The sequence below is a fragment of the Mercenaria mercenaria genome, chromosome 2 (assembly GCF_021730395.1).
Source record: "Mercenaria mercenaria strain notata chromosome 2, MADL_Memer_1, whole genome shotgun sequence".
In the NCBI taxonomy this organism is placed as follows: Eukaryota; Metazoa; Mollusca; class Bivalvia; order Venerida; family Veneridae; genus Mercenaria; species Mercenaria mercenaria.
The window spans coordinates 72,473,461-72,496,227 of record NC_069362.1 but is presented as its reverse complement, the minus strand read 5'-3'; the positions used below and the strand labels follow the sequence as shown (position 1 = coordinate 72,496,227).

General features: G+C 36.8%; 1 protein-coding gene across 2 annotated transcripts in view; it reads right to left on the bottom strand.

Annotated features, from left to right (window-relative positions):
- Positions 1-22,767, bottom strand: part of LOC123564298 (dentin sialophosphoprotein-like) — a 41,269-nt gene that overhangs the window by 14,694 nt on the left and 3,808 nt on the right. Inside the window, exons 1-6 of one of the 2 annotated variants that reach the window (XM_045357775.2) lie at positions 19,215-19,458; positions 13,037-13,112; positions 11,681-12,053; positions 5,908-5,957; positions 4,495-4,584; positions 583-1,528 (exon numbers count right to left, since the gene is read on the bottom strand). In XM_045357775.2, the coding sequence (XP_045213710.2) occupies positions 583-1,528; positions 4,495-4,584; positions 5,908-5,957; positions 11,681-12,053; positions 13,037-13,112; positions 19,215-19,219 (1,540 nt within the window). In that variant the 5' untranslated portion in view covers positions 19,220-19,458. Of the gene's footprint in view, positions 1-582; positions 1,529-4,494; positions 4,585-5,907; positions 5,958-11,680; positions 12,054-13,036; positions 13,113-19,214; positions 19,459-22,767 lie in introns of those variants that run through there. The other variant, XM_053536929.1, reaches the window with a different exon arrangement.

Genomic DNA, 22,767 nt, shown 5'->3' with positions numbered 1-22,767 from the left:
TTCAGCTGATCTATATTTTCCTACCAATAGATCCGGCAACAGCTAAGTAAACTACTTGATAAGAATGAATGACAACTTAATGAAATGACTGCAAATTTTCTTGTGCATCAATATAAAGTAATGACACTTATCTATGCTTCAGTGCTCACTTGAATGAAGTTTTATTGGAATCCCTTAAACCAGTGATTTCGTTCCACAAACTTCTTGTAAAATTTAAGGGGTATGGGTGCCCCAGCAACCCAACTTTTGTCCACACAATAAAAATATATCATGCACAAGTACATTTCATGGTGATCACCTGTATCAAATTTCAATGGAATCCCTTTAAAACTGTAGAAGTACTTTGCTTCACAAGTTTTTTGCAACAGACCATAAAAAATGACACTTAAATAACCCTTATACTTTGTTTTCAGTGTATAAATTAAAATCACTAAAAATATCCACTAAAGGTACTAGAGGTTCTATCATGAACAACAGTACACCTCTAACATGAATTTCTGCCCACTTTGCATGAGAGCATTATACTAGAACCTGATTTACTACAAATTTCAACACCTGTATAGGATATTCTAGAACATTTACCTATAGCAGCAGATACATCAGCAGCAGACGTATCACCTGTGTCATTTGTTCTGCTGAGTGTTTGTAACTTCCTGTTAACTGCTGACTTCCTTCTGTGACTAGACAAACTATCTTCAGAGTTACTATCCTGAACAGTTTCATCACCTTTGCCAGATGTTAAATTCTTTCTCTGCTTTATTCTACCAATATTTCGTCCCGATTCCTGTGTTTTAGAGAAATTATTTGCACCATCAGGTGTACTAGTTTGAGCATTTTTGTTCTTATTCACAGACTGACTATTTCCTCGAGATTTTGTCCCACCGCTCACTTTTACACTTTTATCACTCTCAGTATTGTCTGCCTGCAGCATGTCCGTAACATCTGTACCTTCACTCTCACTGAGTGAATCTTGCTGATCCTGCCAGCTAGTTAGTTGGATATCTCTGACTGGCTCTGACACTTTCTGCTTTTTTGTTCCACTTCTTGTTGTCAGTGTATTATCTGTCTGCTTAGAAACAGATTTATTCGCTAATCTAGATTTAGTTAGGCTAATTTCTTTGTCATTTACAGACAATGTAGTGTGTATTTCAGAGTTTTTCCTCTTTTTCTCCAGCCTTGTTCTATTTAAAGAAGCAATCTTTTCATTAATACGGCCACCTGGTGTCTGCTTCTGTGGTGATCGTTTAAGGGGGGATTGTTTTTGAGGCAATAGTTTTAGTGGCGATCCCTTTCTTGGAGATTTGATATCCATTTGTATTTTAAGTAAATTTTCATTTTTATGTTTCTGTGTTGTGTTCATTTTCTGTTGTTTTATTACATGGTTCTCGCTGAAATCTTCCCCGTTTTGTTCCTGTGAGCTTGCTGTGTCTTGTGAGCTCAAGGGCACCACCAAGGTCTCCACAACTGGCGACATGGGTCGACGCCTTGATAACTGAGGTCGACCTGGCTTTGGTGTACTTGCAAGAAACTGAAGATATAAAATAACTAGAACTGTCACAGGAGTGACTCATACCCCCACCATACGGTCTTGTCACAGAAGAATGGCAACCATAAGGAATCTTAAAAATACTTTGGAGTACTTCATCCTGGGCTTCCATATATAAGTAATACTAGTATAATACTAGTATAGTAATACTAGTAAATATATTAAATCTCTAATATTAGAGATACACTAAAAGTGAATACAAAAAAGTGTCTTAACGACCCATGTAACCACGGAAAAGTGTTTTTACTTTTTACATAGGACTTATAATAAAAAAGTTAGAAAAATACCTAAAATATTGAAAATCTAAAAATAGGATTTCTAAAAATAGACTAATTCCTGGAATTTAAGGGGAAGAAACTCAGTACAAAGGTTAAAAAAAAAGTTACTTCCCTTTGGCTCTAAGCCAATCAGAATGAGATATAGTGAAAATACATCAAAATTAACCTTAAATTCTAGGTAAAAGGGGACATAATTCAAGAAAAATAGTGTCAGAGTTATGCACCTTGTGTCACATGATGTGGGTGATGAGATGGAACATCTATTTTAAGTTGAATCAAATCCATTCAGTAGTAATTGAGATATAGTGAAAATACATCAAAATAATCCTTAAATTCTAAGTAAAAAGGGGCATAATTCATGAAAAATTGGTGTCAGAGTTATGCACCTTGTGTCACATGATGTGGGTGATGAGGTGGAACATCTATTTTAAGTTTGAATCAAATCCATTTTGTAATAATTGAGATATAGCGAAAATACATCAAAATCAACTTTAAATTTAAAGTAAAAGGGGACATAATTCATAAAAAATTTGTCAGAGTTAAGCACCTTATGTCACATCATCTGGGTGATGAGGTGGAACAACTATTTTAAGTTTGAATCAAATCCATTTAGTAATAACTGAGATACAGTGAAAATACAACAAAATTAACCTTAAATTCTAAGTAAAAGGGGACATAATTCATGAAAACTTTGTGTCAGAGTTATGCACCTTGTGTCACATGATGTGGGCACATGATGTGGGTGATGAGGTGGAACATCTATTTTAAGTTTGAATCAAATCCATTCAGTAGTAACTGAGATAAAGTCAAAATACATCAAAATCAACCTTAAATTCTAAGTAAAAAGGGGCATAATTCATAAAAAAATGGTGTCAGAGTTATGCACCTTATGTCACATGATGTGGGTGATGAGGTGGAACACCTATTTTAAGTTTGAATCAAATCCATTTAGTAATAACTGAGATATAGTGAAAATACAACAAAATTAACCTTAAATTCTAAGTAAAAGGGGACATAATTCATGAAAACTTGGTGTCAAGAGTTATGCACCTTGTGTCACATGATGTGGGTGATAAGGTGGAACATGTATTTTAAGTTTGAATCAAATCCATTTGGTAATAACTGAGATAATAGATTTCGGGACGGGACGGGACGGGACGGGACAAAACTGACTCCTATATACCCCCCTCAAACATGTTTGGTGGGGGTATAATAACTGCTCCTATCCATTTAAAACATAGAATATGTTGTTTCCTCAAAAAAAAAACTGGTATTACTTGATCTGTACGCTACTTTCTCATTTATAAAAGAATGATACTAATTGAAGGATTTTATAAAAATTTGGTCTTCCACAGGATGCCCCACTTACTAGTTTCAAACAAGTGACCGAGTACTACAGTGGCAATACAGAAGTCCCCTACTGGTATTAAACAGTTTTACTTGACCTTCAACAGTGACCCTTGACTGACAACCATGAGTCATGTGTGTGACACATCTAATCATGGGGAACATTTCTGTGTAGTAATGAAAAAAAAATCCTTCAGTGCAATTGTTATTAAAGGTTAGGAGGCAGAAACAAATTTTTACTCAACCTTAAACAGTGACCTTGACCTTTAACTGACAAGCCTAGATCATGTATCGACACATTGTCTCATCATGGGGAATGTTTGTGTATACCACTATGATAATCCATCAATGCAATAAAAGTTACGGAGCAGGAACAATTTTTACTTGACCTTCAAAACTGACCTTGACCTCTGACCTACAAGCATTAATCATATATGTGCATAATCTAAATATTGCCCTCTATTCACACACAAAGTTTTATGAACCTAGCTTGAATACTTTTTGAGTAATTGCAGGATCCAGATTTTAGGCATAGGAAATAGAGATCAATATAATTGCACATTTACTAATCCTACCAGGTGTTCTGTATTACTAAAGTGGATCTATTGTGACATTTAGATACAAGCAAAACCGTATTATCTGCACTATTATTTACCTACTGGTACTTCATTTTTTTACTGGCTTGTTAAAAGTTAATTTTTTACCATATGTAAGTTGACAAAATCATAGGAACCATGTCTGGAGGGGTAAATCAAACACAAATTAATAAATCCTTAATGATTTTGTTGTGCAAAAAAGTATGATATTGTCTCTAAAACAGTTTTCATTTTCCACTCAATTGTGTAATTGAAAGGGAAGTAAACTTATAGATCTCTACTTATAAGTACTAGCCCAAGGCAAGAGTTGTCATTCTTTGTGGATCACAGCTTTAAATCAAAAATTAAAACTTCAGTTATTGATATTAACAAAACTATCATAAACTTCACATTTGTGAAATCATTTTTGGTTATTTCAAGGACTTGGAAATTAATTTCTAGACTTTATTTAATGTAATACTATCATTGAAATTTTTAGGGTCTATCTCTACAGATTTGCCGACGGACAAATGGAGGGCATTCCTATAGTCCCCTCTGGTGTTCCACCAGCAGGGGACTAATTACACTTCGAATAACATTTCTTCACTTAAATCACTAGAATTTAAATCAATATAAACCTGAGCTTCTGACAGCAATGTAAGCTAGACCTCCATACACCTTACCTATATGCGAATCATGTTGCCTAGACGTTAGGATTAATCTGAAACAGACTAACACAATCACTTACCGATACAGAAACATCGCCAGGTGGTGGGGTATCTTCAGCAAGTCCAAACTTACGAAGCTTTTGTGAGGTTGGACCATTCTCTACTTCATCCTTCAATATATGAAAAATAGAATATTTTTAGATAAATACTAGTAAACCACAAAATCTTTTTACAACAATGCCTGTTGCTGACATATTCACTAAGACTAAAACAGAAGAGCTTTGCAAAGTGGGGCAATATACACCCACAATTCTAGATCAGAGGAGGAAGAAGCAAAATTTAAAGGAAAGTATTGTCTTGGGTGTGTGTGGGGGGAGGGGGATATAATGTGGCAGTTGGTGGGGGACTGGGGGGCTTAGTATAGCAGTGGTGATGGAATACTAAGAAACAAGAAACTGGTAGTGATTTATTTTTGTGGGTGGGGTGGGTGGTCGGGAGTTGGAAGGAGTAATGTGGATTGCTGCACTCTTCAAATCACCTCATCACCACCCAACTGTATTCAAAGTTTAAAATTGACCTTAAATAGCTTTAAAGTTGTGCCCTGGACAAAAAAACAAAGGACAGATCTGAACTCAATTTGTTTCTTTGATCTTTGACCTACAGACCAACTTCATGCACTATGCACATTGTCTCATCGCTATCTACCTATATGCCAAGTTTGAAGGCAATCCTTAATTGGTTATCAAGTTATGCTCTGGACACAAAATATGGCAGACAGATTTGACCTTGATGTGACCTTGACCTTTGACCTTCAGACCTTGTTGGTTTGTTCTGCACATCTTCTCTACAACTTCTGCACATCTTCTCTACAACTTCATGCGCTATGCACATATTCTCATCGCTATCAACCTATATGCCATGTTTGAAGGCAATACCTTAATTGGTTATCAAGTTATGCTCTGGACACAAAATATGACAGACATATTTGACTTTGATGTTACCTTGTCCTTTGACCTATAGACCTGGTTGATTCGTTCTGCACATCGTCTCTACCTGTATACCAAGACTGTCAATACCTTGAATGGTTATGCTCCAGACACGAAATATGAAGGACAAATCTGACCTTTGAGCTCCATTTTTGATCTTGACCTTTCACCTACCAACCCGATTCATGTGCTATGCACACTGTCTCATGGCTATCTACCAATATACTGAGTTTAAGTCAATACCTTGAACTGTTATTAAGTTATGCCCCAGACACGAAATATGACTGAAGGACAGACAGACACACATGCCATCATATAATACGTGTTTTTTTTTTCAAAATGGGAGTATAATAACAAATACCCAAGTAACAAGTAGTCAAGTCAAAATCAGGTTTACAATACTGGTACTTATTTTAAAACTAGGAAAAAATTTCCAGCTAATAATGATGATTGCTTTTCTTTTGGTTTCATTTACAGGAAGTCTGTTATAATTTAAGCATTGAATACCTTATCACTGTCAATGTCAGCTACATCAGGATCCTTTGATGCTTCATTTTCTGAAAGTAGAAATGCATAATCAACCAGTTATAAGCAGTAACAAAACTGAACCATGAGATAGCCACTTCCTTATGAAAATATGTACCTGACTCTGAAATGGTCTATATAATAATACAGTATTTCCAACAGTGAATGAGCTAGTAAACATAAACATGTTCTTTTGTATTAAACTAAAAGCACTGACTTTTACATTTCACTGGGACTTGACTCAAGATGAACTTCAGAATATCATAATTTTAAAAACAACAAGAGCTGTCCGTAAGACAGCACGCTCCACTATTCGGCGATTTGACAGTAAAATGAATATATGTCTCAATAAGAGACCTCTACTTTAAAAGGAAGACACACCAAGGGGCATAATTCTGTCAAGAACACAAATTAGAGTTATTGGGATTGTTACCACACATGCAGATGATGAGGGTAAAGATATAATTTGAGTTTCAAGTCATTATCTTATATAGTACCAAAGTTATGTCCAGAAAACGAAGTTTTTCAAACAATTTAAGTATGAAAGGGGTATAATTTGGTCAAAAATACAAATCAAGAGTTATGGGGATTGTTACCACACATGCAGATGATGATGATAAAGAAACATTTTAAGTTTCAAGTTTTTATCTTATATTGTACTAAAGTTATATCCAAAAAACTTTAAGTATGAGAGGGGCATAATTCTGTCAAAAATACAATAAGAGTTATGGGGATTGTAACCACGCATGCAGATGATGATTATAAAGAAATAGTTTTAATATCAAGTCATTATCTTTTAAAGTATTAAAGATATGTCTATAAACGAAGCTTTTGAAAAAAATTAACATGAAAATAATTCCAAGTATAACAACTTTGTGACCTTGACCTTTGGTATAATGGGCCCAGCCCCTGCACATACTTTGTTTGTATGCTGGACAATGTTTATGTGAACTTACAGTAAGATATAAGCAATTAGTAACAAAGATATGACAGAACAAGAAAGCCAAGATGGCCCTAAGTCGCTCACCTGAGTAACACACCATAGCAGTGTAAACATGTTTTATCTAGTGATTTCATGGAGACAAATATTCTGACCAATTTACATTAAGATTGGACCAAAAAATGTGGCCTCTTGAGTGTAAACAAGCATTTTCTTTGACTTGACCTAGTGATCTAGTTTTTTACCCCACATGACCCAGATTTGAACTTGTCCAAAATTTCATGAAAACAAACATTCTGACAAAGTTTCGGGAAGATTGGATCAAAAAAGTGGCCTCTAGAGTGTATACAAGCTTTCCCTTTGATTTGACCTAGTGACCTAGTTTTTAACCCCACGTGACCCAGATTTGAAATCATCCAAGACTTTATGATAACAAATATTCTGACCAAGTTTTATGAAGATAGAATCAAAAATGTGCCCCCTAGGGTGTAAATAAGCTTATTCTTTGATTTGACCTGGTGACCTAGTTTTTGACCACACATGACCCAGATAAAAATTCATCGATATTTCATCCAAACAAACATTCTGACCAAGTTTCATGCACATCAAATGAACAGTGTTAACAAGCTTTTCCTTTGACCAAGTTTCATGAAGATAGGGTCATAAATGTGGCCTCAAGTGTTAACAAGCTTTTCCTTTGATTTGATTGGGTGACCTAGTTTTTGACCCCATATGACCCAGTTTTGAACTTTTCCTAGAAATCATCAAGATAAACATTCTGACCAAGTTTCATGAAGATAGGATCATAAATGTGGCCTTTAGGTTGTTAACAAGCTTTTCCTTTGATTTGACCTGATGACCTAATTTTTGACCCGACATGACCCAGTTTCGATCCAGGCCTAGAGATCATCACGATAATCATTCTGTGCAAGTTTGTATCAAATCAAAGCATAAATGAAACCTTTATATGGCTGAAAGGGCCAAAATAAAATTTTTTGCCCCTTTCAGGGGCAGTAACTCTAGAACTCATGATGGAATCTAGCCGGTTTTTGAAAGGAACCAAGATCTTATGGTGACACAAGTTTGTGTGTAAGTGTGGTTAAAATCAAATAGAAAATGTCACTTCTATTGTGTTCACAAGTTAAAAACAAGAGGGTCATCATGATGACCCTGCATCGCTCACCTGAGTAATATGAGCCACATGTTTCAAATGGCAAACTGATGCTAAAATATTAAGAAGGTAGGTCAGTAGGTCACATTCATGGTAACTGAAAGTCAGTTTTAAGATCGGTGTGCTGATCTGTACATGTCATCCAAATTTCAAGGCTGTATCTTAAACAAGAGGGTCATGATGACCCTGGATCGCTCACCTGAGTAATATGAGCTACATGTTTCAAATGTCAAACTGATGATAAAATATTAAGAAAGTCAGTAGGTCACATTCATGGTAAATGAAATTCAGTTTTACGATTGATGTGCAAAACTGTGTATGTCATCAAAATTTCAAGGCTGTATCTTAAAAAATAGACCATGCTCTCTGTCCGCCATGTTTTTTGATGAATCAAAATAATTTGGACAATCTTGGCAGAGGGTCACACAAGGACCATTTGTGTGAAATAATTTCAAAATATTTTTTTGGAAGATTTTCCGATGTACAATCAAGTAACCCCTGGGGGGGGGGGGGAATTTTACCCCGGGGGTCATGATTTGAACAAATTTTGTAGAAGTCTACTAGGCAATGCTACATGTCAAATATCTAAGATCTAGGCCTTCTGGTTTATTTTTAGAAATATTTTGAAGATTTTCCTATGTAAAATCAAGTGACCCCTGGGGCGGGGTCAATTTTGACCCCGGGGGTCATGATTTGAACAAAGTTTGTAGAGGTCCACTAGGCAATGCTATATGTGAAATATCTAAGCTCTAGGCCTTCTGGTTTAATTTTAGAAAATTTTTATAGATTTTCCAATGTAAAATCAAGTGACCCCTGGGGCGGGGTCAATTTTGACCCTGGGGTCATGATTCGAACAAATTTTGTAGAGGTCCATTAGGCAATGTTACATGTGAAATATCTAAGCTCTATGCCTTCTGGTTTATTTTTAGAAAATTTGAAGATTTTTCTATGTACAATCAATTAACCCCATGGGGCGGGGTCAATTTGACCCCAGGGGTCATGATTTGAACAAATTTTGTAGAAGTCTACTAGGCAATGTTACATGTGAAATATCTAAGATATAGGCCTTCTGGTTTATTTTCAGAAAATTTTTGAAGATTTTCCTATGTAAAATCAAGTGACCCCTGGGGCAGGGTCAATTTTGACCCCGGGGGTCATGATTTGAATATATTTTGTAGAGGTCCACTAGGCAATGCTACATGTGAAATATCGAAGCTCTAGGCCTTCTGGTTTATTTTTAGAAAATTTTTGAAGATTTTCCTATGTAAAATCAAGTGACCCCTGGGGCGGGGTCAATTTTGACCCCGGGGGTCATGATTTGAACAAAGTTTGTAGAGGTCCACTAGGCAATGCTATATGTGAAATATCTAAGCTCTAGGCCTTCTGGTTTAATTTTAGAAAATTTTTATAGATTTTCCAATGTAAAATCAAGTGACCCCTGGGGCGGGGTCAATTTTGACCCCGGGGTCATGATTCGAACAAATTTTGCAGAGGTCCAATAGGCAATGTTACATGTGAAATATCTAAGCTCTATGCCTTCTGGTTTATTTTTAGAAAATTTGAAGATTTTTCTATGTACAATCAAGTAACCCCATGGGGCGGGGTCAATTTGACCCCAGGGGTCATGATTTGAACAAATTTTGTAGAAGTCTACTAGGCAATGCTACATGTGAAATATCTAAGATATAGGCCTTCTGGTTTATTTTCAGAAAATTTTTGAAGATTTTCCTATGTAAAATCAAGTGACCCCTGGGGCAGGGTCAATTTTGACCCGGGGGTCATGATTTGAATATATTTTGTAGAGGTCCACTAGGCAATGCTACATGTAAAATATCGAAGCTCTAGGCCTTCTGGTTTATTTTTAGAAAATTTTTGAAGATTTTCCTATGTAAAATCAAGTGACCCCTGGGGCGGGGTCAATTTTGACCCTAGGGTCATGATTTGAACTACTTTAGTAGAGGTCCACTAAGCAATGCTACATGTGAAATATCTAAGCTCTAGGGCTTCTGGTTTTTGAGAAGATTTTTTAAGATTTTCCTATGTAAAATCAAGTGACCCCTGGGGCAGGGTCAATTTTGACCCCAGGGTCATGATTTGAACAAATTTGGTAGAGGTCCACTAGGCAATGCTTCACACCAAATATCTAAGCTCTAGGGCTTCTGGTTTTTGAGAAGAAGATTTTTGAAGTTTTTCCTTTCGGTTGCCATGGCAACCTGAGTTCTGCATGGAATTCAATTCTTTGAACAATTTTTGTAGAGCTCCACCCAAGGAACATCCCTGTGAAGTTTGGATGAAATTGGCTTAGTGGTTTATGAGGAGATGTTGTTTAAAGGAAAGTGTGGACGGACAGACGGACGCCGGACGGTAAGTGATCAGAATAGCTCACCCCGAGCACTTTGTGCTCAGGTGAGCTAAAAACAAGAAAGTAGGTCAGTACGTCAAGGTCACAGTCAAGTGATCCCTAATCGCTTCGGGTCATCAGGTAATTATAATTAATAATTAAATAGTCTAGGAAATATGATCTGATAATTTTTGAAGTATTTTTCCTATATAACTCATAATTATAACAAGTGACCCCCAGGGCAGGGCCTCTTTTCACCCCAGGGGCATAATTTGAACAAACTTGTTAGAGATCAACCAGGCAATGCTACATACCAAATATCAAAGGCCTAAGGCCTTGAACTTTCAGACAAGAATCTTTATTTTTTTTTCCTATATAAGTCTATGTTCAACTTGGTACCCCCAGGGCAGGGCCTCTTTTCACCCTAGGAATATAATTTGAACAATTCTGGTAGAGAAACACTATGAAAGGCAACTTACTTAATATCAAAAGCCTAGGCCTTGCAGTTTCAGGCAAGAAGATTTTTAAAAGTTTTTTTCCTATATAACTTTATGTAAAACTCGAGACCCCTTGGGGCAGAGCCTCTTTTCATCCCAGGGGCATAATTTGAACAATTTTGGTAGAGGACCACAAGGCAATGCTACATACAAAATATCAAAGGCCAAGGTCTTGTGGTTTTAGACAAGAAGATTTTTAAAGTTTTTTACTATATAAGTCTATGTAAAACTTGTGACCCCCGGGGCGGGACCTCTTTTCACCCCAGGGGCACAATTTGAACAATCTTGATAAAGGACCATAAGATGATGTCACAGGCCAAATATCAAGGCTCTATGCCTTAAGGTTTTGGACAAGAAGATTTTTAAAGTTTTTCCTTTCGGTTGCCATGGAAACCAGATTTCTGCATGGAATTAAATTCTTTGAACAATTTTGAAAAGGGACCACCCAAGGATCATTCTGCGAAGTTTGGTGTAATTCTGCCCAGTGGTTTTCAAGAAGAAGATTTTTTAGAAAATGTTGACGGACGGATGACACACGACGCACAACGGACATTGAGCGGTCACAAAAGTTGCCGAAAAACTTTAACCTTAAAAATAACCTAAGTAAAACACCTTGGTGACCTTGACCTTATGTATAATGGGCCCACCCCATGCACATACTTTGTTTGTATGCTGGACAACGTTTATGTGAAGTTACAGTAAGATATAAGCAATAGTAACAAAGATATGACAGAAAAACAAAGGTTGCCGAAAAACTTTTAAACATCAAATCAACTGTTATATACTATTTTGAATAAAATAATAACCTTTTTGTTCCTTCAGTAAAGCCAGAGGACTAGAGGAAACACGGTTATTTTTCTCTCCTCTACTTCTTGTAGACCGAGATGCTACATCTGGTGTACCAGACTTCCTGTTCCGTGTACCAGATTTGTTGTCCCGTGTACCAGATTTGTTGTCCCGTGTACCAGACTTGTTGATCCGAGTATCAGACTTGTTGACCCGTGTACCAGACTTGCCATCCCTGGTTCCAGACTCGTTGACCCTGCTTCCAGACTCGTTGACCCCTGTACCAGACTTACTGACCTGTGCATCAATCTCGACATTCTGCTTAGTAGTCTTGCTTTTCTTTGCACTACCTCTTAATTTCTGCGTTGAATCTCTGGGCTGTGACGACACATTCTGAAATAGATAATCATCCAGACTTGCACAATGTACATGTATAGCCATTATTGCCGCAAGAAAGAAAATTTCTATCTAAAATTATGTTACCAACTTATATCATTTTTCTGCCCACCCCTCTAAGTTTGATCTGCCGGCAGGGGAATGTTCTCTGTGACAATTTGATAAAAGACATCGTGTCTGAAATCATTCGTCCTCCACAGCTGATTCATGTGGAGAAGTTGGCAGTTACTTTCGGAGAATAAGTTTGTACTGGTACAGAACCAGAAACACTAGTAAGGCTATCTGCCCGCCATTACATAACTGAACGAGAGCTGTCTGATGACTTTTCTCAGAGCTTGACTTTGAATTTGAGCTTTGCCAGTAAAAACACTATAACTTGAACCAAAAAAATCTAACTTAAAAAGGGGCATGTCAAAATTCAAATCAGAGTTATGGGGATTATTTATCCTGGAAAAGACTTTGATAGTAAATAACTATTTTAAGTTTCAAGTCAAAAGCTTTGAAGATGCTTTTGTAGAAAAGCGCATGTCTCCCCCAATGCATAGTCGTTTAGGCAAGAAGTCAATAGGGGACAAAGAGACACTGATGGTTGGCTGCAACAGGGAGCATCTACTTGGCATGTCCAATCATCCCACTAACATTTTGGGCCTACGGTTTCTTGAGCCACCTACCTACATGCCAAGTTTGAAGTCAATATCTTGCATGGTTATTTAGTTATGCTCCGGACACAAAATATGGACAGTTTTGACATTTTGACATATAGAGCTGGTTCAAGTGCTCTGCACATCGTCTCATCACCATCTACCTATATGCCAAGTTTAAAGTCAATACCTTTAATGGTTATAAAGTTATGCTCCTGACACTAATTATGACAGACTGACGGACGGACGGCCAGATGCACGTGCCATCACATAATACGTCCGTTTTTTTACACTTAACAGGTACACTAGCACATATTTCCATTATATTTATTTGCTTACTTTGTCAGTCTGTACATTCTGCAGCACATTTGGGATGCCAATAATATTGAACTTCCTCTTTGTCACCTGCCTTCTCCTGAAATGATAACAAGAGGGCCATTGACTCTAAAACGCTCACCTGTGTACAAGGCTTCAAGTGTACGTGTTTGTGTAACGTAATGGTACAAGTACAAAGTTAGGTTTCTTCTATGTTAGTCTATATTATATACATGTCACACACATTTTTGAACTTAGGGCAATAATTTGAACAATTTTGGTAGACAGTACAACTCTGATACCACATGCCAACTAAAGCTGCTTTTGAGAAAAGCGCATATCTCCCACAACTGCCTAATCATCTAGACTGGCATTTCTTCTCCATTATGTATCCGAGTCAACCATGCACCAAAAGTTGTATCACTGGCACCTGTGTTTTTAGTAATTCAAGGGCCATAATTCTGAAGTGCCTGGGCCGATTTGGCTAGTTATCGAACTTGGCCGAGGACTTATTGGCAAACACATTTTGTTCCAGTTTGGTGAAGATCGGATGAGAAATGTTCGACTTAGAGCGCTGATAAAATTTGTGACAGACACACAGACAGGAGTAAATCAATATGTCAAGTGTCTAGCTATTATTGATTCAAATAAGAAGATTTCCAAAGTTTCTTATATATAAGCCTATAGTAAGTACATGTCACACACAGGGACATGGCCATTTTTGACCTTAGGGCAATAATATGAACAATAATTATGGTAGAGAGTCACACTCTTATATCATATGCCAATAGAGAAAAAGATTTTCAAAGTCTGATAGCTAAATTTAATTATTTTAAAATCTGGCCAACAGTTTCACACAAGAAGATTTTTAATGTTTCAACTATATACATATAGGGAAAAGTAACCACGCCCTCTGACAGCCAAGCTTTTTGACGAATCAAAATTATTTGAACACTCTTGGTAGAGGGTCACACAAGGACCATTTGTGTAAAATTATTTTAAAATCGAGCCAGCAGTTTCACACGAGAAGATATTTTAAATTTCCACTATATACATATAGGAAAAGTGACCACGCCTTCTGGCAGCCATGTTTTTTGATGAATCGGTATAATTTGAACAATCTTGGTAAAAAGTCACCCATGGAATATTTATGTAAAATTATTTTAAAATCGGGCCAACAGTTTCACACAAGAAGATTTTTAAATTTTCCACTATATACATATAGGGAAAAGTGACCATGCCCTCTGGCGGCCATGTTTTTTGACAAGTAAAATTAATTTGAACACTCTTAGTATTTAAGGGTCACACAAGAACCATTTGTTTAAAGTTATTTTAAATTGGGCCAGCAGTTTCACACAAAATTTTTTAAATTTCCACTATATACATGGAAAAGTGACCATGCCCCCTGGCGGCCATGACTGTTTTTTGACGAATAGGAATAATTTGAACAATATTGGTAGAGGGATACACACAAGGACTATTTTTATTAAATTATTTTAAAATCAGCCTAGCAGTTTCACACAAGAATATTTTTAAAGTTTCCATTATTACATATTGGGAAAATTGACCACTTTGTTCGTTTAGTGCAAAAGAAATGAAAAACTTTAAGTACTGTATGGGTGCAAAAAAAAATGAAAAACTTTAAGAAAACTAGAATGTGTCTGTAGGACACACGGTGTGCCCCCCACTGGTACATTTGTCACAAATAAGGGGCAATAATTCAAATGTTTACAGTCTTAATGGGGTATAGCCTCAACAAACATTTTATGAAAAGGATTCATTATAATTCTAGGCCCTATACTTTTTGAGCTATGAGCATCACAAACAAAAAATCCACTATTTTGGCTATTTCAAGGGCCAAAACTCTGTAATAAGAGTGGAGATTGGAGAAAAAGTGCATTTTTTACTATTTCAGGGGCCATAACTTTAAAATAGGGGGTGGAGCCAGCCAAAAAATTAGAGGTGTGCAAGTTTATATCATGATAAAGACTTAAGCAAGTTTTCAACCATTTATATTAAATACTTTTTGAGCTAGGTGCATCACAAGGTGAAAATGTACATTTTTGACTATTTCAGGGGTCATAACTCTAAAAATAGGGGGCGGACCCAAATGAAAAATAGGAGATGCGCAAGTTCATATCATGATTAAGACTCATGCAAGGTTTCATGAATCTATATCAAATACTGTTTGAGCTAGGCATGCCACAAGGTGAAAATGTGCATTTTTGACTATTTCAGGGGCCATAACTATGAAAATAGGGGGCAGACTCAAATGAAAAATAGGAGGTGCGCAAGTTCATATCATGATTAAGACTCATGCAAGGTTTCATGAATCTATATCAAATACTTTTTGAGCTAGGCGTGTCACAAGGTGAAAATGTGCAATTTTGACTATTTCAGGGGCCATAACTATGAAAATAGGGGGCGGAGCCAGATGAAAGATAGGAGGTGCGCAAGTTCATATTATGATTAAGACTGATGCAAGGTTTCATGAATCTATATCAAATACTTTTTGAGCTAGGCATGTCACAAGGGGAAAATGTGCATTTTTGACTATTTCAGGGGCCATTACTCTGAAAATAGGGGGCGGACCAAGATGGAAAATAGTAGGTGCGCAAGTTCATATCATGATTAAGACTCATGCAAGGTTTCTTCAATCTATATCAAATACTTTTTGAGCTAGGCGTGCCACAAGGTAAAAATTCGCATTTTTGACTATTCCAGGGGCCATAACTCTGAAAATAGGGGGCAGAGCCAGATGAAAGATAGAAGGTGCGCAAGTTCATATCATGATTAAGACTCAAGCAAGGTTTCATGAATCTATATCAAATACTTTTTGAGCTAGGCGTGTCACAAGGTAAAAATGTGCATTTTTGACTATTTCAGGGGCCATTACTCTGAAAATAGGGGGCGGAGCCAGACGAAAAATAGGAGGTGCACAAGTTCATATCATGATAAAGACTCATGCAAAGTTTCATCAATTTATATCAAATACTTTCCGAGCCAGGCGCGTCACGAACTTCGGACGGACGCATGGATAAGACCAAATCTATATGCCCCCACCTCTCATGGGGGGGCACAAAAAGGCACGCGCACACCACCCAACCCCTGCCGCCTGACCAAGTTAAAGATGTTTGAGTTCATACCTATTCTGAGTGTTTGGTGCAGATAAAATAAAAATGTTTTTTAGAACTATATGGGGCAAGAGTTTTCTAGCTCTTTGCCCCATAGAAAAAATACTTGCAAGTTGTTTCATCTTTTCGCACCACTTTGTTCGTTTGGTGCAAAAGAAATGAAAAATAAGTACTGTATGGGTGTAAAAAAATGAAAGACTTTTAAAAAACCGTTCACACCCACCACCCAACCCCTGCTGCCTGACCTAGTTTAAGCAGTTCGAGTTAATGCCTTATCTAAGTGTTTCGTGCAGAAAAAATAAAAAAATATTTTAGTATTGTATGGGGCAGAATTTTCCATTTCTTTGCCTCATACAAAAAATACTTGAAAATTGTTTAATCTTTTTGCACCACTTTGTTCATTTAGTGCAAAAGAAATGAAAAACTTGAAGTACTTCTTGAAAGTTGTTCCATCTTTTGGCACCACTTTGTTCGTTTGGTGCAAAAGAAATGAAAAACTTTAAGTACCGTAGATTCCCATGTATAATGCGCACCCGTGTATAATGCACACCCTCGATTTTAGCCCAAAATCCTGGGAAAAAAACATTTTTGGTCCATTTTGAGGTGGATTAAAAAAGAAAGTAGAGTTTACATCAACACCGGTAATAAATTTTATCTCCGGGCCGACAGCAGCATCGGTCTTGCGGTACTATTGATTTTTGGTTTCTCGAAAATAAAACCAGTAAAATATTGTTATATTTGTTGTTTTACCTTTTTTAATTAACTATTTTGAATAAATAAATAGCAGCTGATTCAATATTTCGGAATGGTATCTTTCAAAATGACATGAGTTTCCCAATTCAAACCGATAACAAAAGGTGTGATAGTCTTTTTGTCACGATCAAATAGCCAGTAATTACTGGCAATTAACGTGTCACCTCGTGTCAATTATGTTGTTCACAGTTTGATCTCGGGTAAAGATAATTCTCGCTCTTTAATTAGTATCATAATTTTTGTGATTTATTAACATTTCTTTCATCAAAATACTTTTAAATTTATATGAAATTAATTTTGTCTGAAAGAAAAATAAACCATTCGACCTTTTACGGAAAGTAACGGCAGTCTTAGATTTTAGCGGTGATAGTAAGTGCGGGGAGTAGTTTCCCTTTATCAAAATGGCGAACATCAGTAACAAACTTGTTTTGAAGTTGGAAAATTGTCTATACCTGTATATTATGCGCACCCACGATTCGGGGGTGGTTCCGGTGGTCAAAAAACTGCGCATTATACATGGGTATCTACGGTACTTCTTGAAAGTTGTTCCATCTTTTCGCACCACTTTGTTCGTTTGGTGCAAAAGAAATGAAAAACTTTAAAAACATGTGAAAAAGAACTTTCAACAGGCCTGAGCATAATATTCCAATTCTCGCTAAACACCGGTGAATTACCAAGTGACTGGAGAAATGCAAATGTATCACCTGTAGTTAATAAAGGGGATAAGCATACAGCAGAAAACTCGACCAGTGAGCCTTACTTCAGTAACCAGCAAAATCTTAGAACATATAATTATGTAACCATTTATTGAAGCCCTTGGAAAAACATAACATTTTGCCTACATTAAATCATGGTTTTATATCTGGATACTCTACAGAAACTAAATTGTTAGTGACCAGGGCTTTGGCAATTTGCCGGTTTGTCGGTTCTGGACCGATTTTTGACTTTTCAGACCGATTCGTGAAATGAAAAAACGAAAAAAATCGGTCCCGTAAAAATGGAGAAAAGTATAAATTTCGGTCTGATATCTCAATACACGATCACCTGCCAAGTAGAAAATTGTTGGTCGCACCTTCAGATAATCAATAAACGTGTCAATCAGTCTGATTGTCACTTTGATAATCGGTCCGTAATTAGCGCGTGACGCAATCAGTGCTCGCGCGGCACATCCTTTAATGTTTGCAGACAGCCGACTGCGGTGTATTAAACATTTTTGACTGGCTTCCTAACGTTTAGGACTGGATCCAAATCATTTCGACGGGGATCCACTTCTTTTATTTAGAATCCGACGGATGGTTTATTTCAAAAGGCTATGTTTGATCACGGTAACAAACAAATGGTCGCTGCATTTAATCAAAGAGCTATAACTGTACATTTTAGGTCTTTGATTTAATGAGACATCACACGGAAAACCGATAAAAATAATTTTTATAATTACTTAATTTGAAAAAATTACATGATTCATTTGTTGGGGCTCCAGCTGAAACAAATGCAGAAAATCGTCTTTGCAACCCGACTGTACAAAAAAGAAAAAATGGACGGGCAACCACGAATGATAAAGAAAACCGGAGTGGCACTGTTTATCAAATTGGTCTTTTAAAAAACGTTTCAAAATGAAATTTTGTTTACATCAGAAGAGAACATATAACTTTATAAAATGTAGTTGCTTATTGAAGTACAAAGTAAGTGAAATGAAATATCCGTGGCCAACCCGCGTGACGTTTTGGTACTATACATGCGGGAAATTCGATCTCAGCGTTCAAATAACTTACACATTCGGTCCGCGGCAGAGTATTCTTTAAATACTGAGGCTGTTTAGCAGAGAATATGTGTCGTGTAACTCACTTTGACGCGTTGTATTTTATAGAATTCCGTCAAAGAATGAGGAAACATCACAAAGTATCTGCCGTGTATACGGTATCGAAGTCACGTGCGTTGGCTTTTAGATCAGTTATGCACACGGTGTCAATGCCTCGTATTATCTCGGAAAAACATCGAAATTTAAACAAAGTAACGATCACACGTAACACTGAATAACTGTCTTCATTGTATGTTAACGCGCTGTGACTGGTAACTCAGTTTTAATGCATGACATGCTTATTTCTTTACCCTATCACGTTTTACAAAATATGTAAAATATGCGGTGGGTGGGGTAGCGCCGATGTCAGGATTTTCGTTTTGGACCGATTGAGTTATCAAAATTTCCGGAGCCCTGTTAGTGACAGTGCATAATCTTCTTACATCTTTTGAAAAAAAACTACAGGTAGATCTAGATGTTGCAATTCTGGATTTTAGTAAAGCATATGACACTGTACCTCATGATCGACTTTTATACAAGATGTCACACTACAGAATTAAAGGTCAACTGCTGTCTTGGTTATCTTCCTTCGTTAGAGACAGATCGATGAACGTTGTGGTTGAAGGTGAACACTTGAGAAGCATACATGTAGACTCTGGCGTACCACAAGGGTCTGTCCTTGGTCCGCTGATATTTCTTTGCCACATAAATGACCTACCTCTTTGTGTAAAGTCACAGGTTAGACTTTTTGCAGATGACTGTTTATTGTATAGACAGATACGGAATATTTCGGACCAAATTAAACTCCAACAAGAATGCTGGGCTACCACATGGTGTATGAAATTTAACACAAAGAAGTGTTACATCTTAAATGTAAAAAGTAAATCCACTTACTTCTATGAACGCAATAATACTATTCTGAAACATGTGGATTCTAACCTATATCTTGGACTGCTGATATCAAATGACAGGTTTTTTAGGACTTGGGGGAGGGGCCCAGGCCTTTTGAGAAGGGAAAAATTAGCGCACTTTTTAAAAAATTGGGGATTTTTTTTTTTTTAAGATATTAACAACATACATAAACAAGAGGACCATGATGGTCCTGAATCGCTCACCTCTTCCCACATGACCCAGTTTTGAGTATGACATCGTTTTTTCTACTATTTGACATAGTGACCTAGTTTTTGAGCTCATGTGACCCAGTTTTGAACTTGACCTAGATATTATCAACATAAAAATTCTGACAAATTTTCATGAAGATCCATTGAAAAATATGGTCTCTAGAGAGGTCACAAGGTTTTTCTATTATTTGACCTATTGACCTAGTTTTCGAAGGTACGTGACCCCCTTTTGAAATTTACCTAGATATCATCAAGGTGAACATTCTCACTAATTTTCATGAAGATCTCATGAAAAATATGGCCTCTAGAGAGGTCACAAGGTTTTTCTATTTTTAGACCTACTGGCCTAGTTTTTAATCGCACGTGACCCAGTTTCGAAACTGACCTAGATATCATCAAGGTGAACATTCAGATTAAATTTCATGAAGATACATTGAAAAATATGGCCTCTAGAGAGGTCAAAAGATTTTTCTAATTTTAGACCTACTGACCTAGTTTTTGACCGCAGTTGATCCAGTTTCAAACTTGACCTAGATATCATCAAGATGAACATTCAGACCAACTTTCATACAGATCCCATGAAAAGTATGGCCTCTAGAGAGGTCACAAGGTTTTTTTTATTATTTGACCTACTGACCTAGTTTTTTAAGGCATGTGACCCAGTTTCTAAATTGACCTAGATATCATCAAGGTGAACATTCTGACAAATTTTCATGAAGATCCATTCAAGGGTATGGCCTCTAGAGGGGTCACAAGGTTTTTCTATTTCAAGACCTACTGACCTAGTTTTAGATTGCAGTTGACCCAGTTTCAAACTTGACCTATATATCATCAAGATAAACATTCAGACCAACTTTCATACAGATCCCATGAAAAATATGGCCTCTTAGAGAGGTCACAACATTTTTTCATTATTTGACCTACTGACCTACTTTTTAAGGCACGTGACCCACTTTCAAACTTGACCTAGATATCATCAAGATGAACATTCTGACCAAATTTTATTGAGATCCATTCACAAGTCTGTCCTCTAGAGAGGTCACAAGGTTTTTCTATTTTTAGACCTACTGACCCAGTTTTTGACCGCACATGACCCTGTTTCGAACTTGATCTAGATATCATCAAGATGAACATCCTGACCAAATTTCATACAGATCCCATGAAAAATATGGCCTTTAGAGAGGTCACAAGGTTTTTCTATTATTTGACCTACTGACCTAGTTTTAGATGGCACGTGAACCACTTTCGAACTTGACCTAGATATCATCAAGGTGAACATTCAGACCAACTTTCATGAAGATCTCATGAAAAATATGGTCTCTAGAGAGGTCACAAGGTTTTTCTATTATTTGACCTACTGACCTAGTTTTTGATGGCACGTGACCCAATTTCGAACTTGACCTAGATATCATCAAGGTGAACATTCTCACTAATTTTCAAGAAGATCTCATGAAATATATGGCCTCTAGAGAGGTCACAAGGTTTTTCTATTTTTAGACCTACTGAATTAGTTTTTGACCGCAAGTGACCCAGTTTCGAACTTGACCTAGATATCATCAAGATAAACATTCAGACCAACTTCCATACAGATTCCATGAAAAAAATGGCCTTTAGAGAGGTCACAAGGTTTTTCTATTATTTGACCTACTGACCTAGTTTTTGATGGCACGTGACCCAGTTTCGAACCTGACCTAGATATCATCAAGGTGAACGTTCTGACCAATTTTCATGAAGATCTTATGAAATATATGGCCTCTAGAGAGGTCAAAAGGTTTTTCTATTTTTAGACCTACTGACCTAGTTTTTGAAGGCACGTGACCCAGTTTCGAACTTGACCTAGATATCATCAAGGTGAACATTCTGACCAATTTTCATGAAGATCTTTTGAAATATATGGCCTCTAGAGAGGTCACAAGGTTTTTCTATTTTTAGACCTACTGACCTAGTTTTTGATGGCACGTGACCCAGTTTCAAACTTGACCTATATATCATCAAGATGAACATTCTGACCAACTTTCATAAAGATCCCACAAAAAATGTGACCTCTAGAGTGGTCACAAGCAAAAGTTTACGGACTGACGGACGGACGACAGACACCGCGCGATCACAAAAGCTCACCTTGTCACTTTGTGACAGGTGAGCTAAAAAGAAGTTTGAGTCGCACATTAAAAAACTTCCTCGTATCAGTATCTGCAGTAGAACTTGTTTCCAGGGAGGAAAATGAAGTTGAACAATCTGACTTTGCTTGTTTCCAAGGAATGGGTTGAGGTAGAACAACTTTCCAGGTTTGACCAGCATTCCCATCAACTGTTTGAAAAGTGGGTACAAGTACCCACATACTTCAGTAAATTTGGGTACAGGATAGAAATGTTTGGTACAAACCATACAAACTAACAAGAGCTGTCCGTAAGACGGCAAGTTCCACTTTTCGGGGATTTGACTGTAAAATGAATATATGTCTGAATAAGAGACCTCTACTTTAACAAGAGCTGTCTGTAAGACAGCGCGCTCCACTATTCGGGGATTTGACAGTAAAATGAATATATGTCTGAATAAAAGACCTCTACTTCAAAAGGAAGATACACTAAGGGGCATAATTCCATCAAATACACAAATCTGAGTTATTAGGATTGTTACAACACATGCAGATGATGATGATAAAGATATATTTTGAGTTTCAAGTCATTATCTTACATAGTACCAAAGTTATGTCCAGAAAACGATGTTCGTAAAAAATTTAAGTATAAAAGGGGCATAATTCGGTCAAAAATACAAACCAGAGTTATGGGGATTGTTACCACACATGCAGATGATGATGATAAAGACACGTTTTACGTTTCAAGTCTTTATCATATATTGCATTAAAGTTATATCCAGAAAGCGAAGCTTGCAAAAAAGTTTAAGTACAAAAGGGGCATAATTCTGTCAAAAACACAATTAGAGTTATGG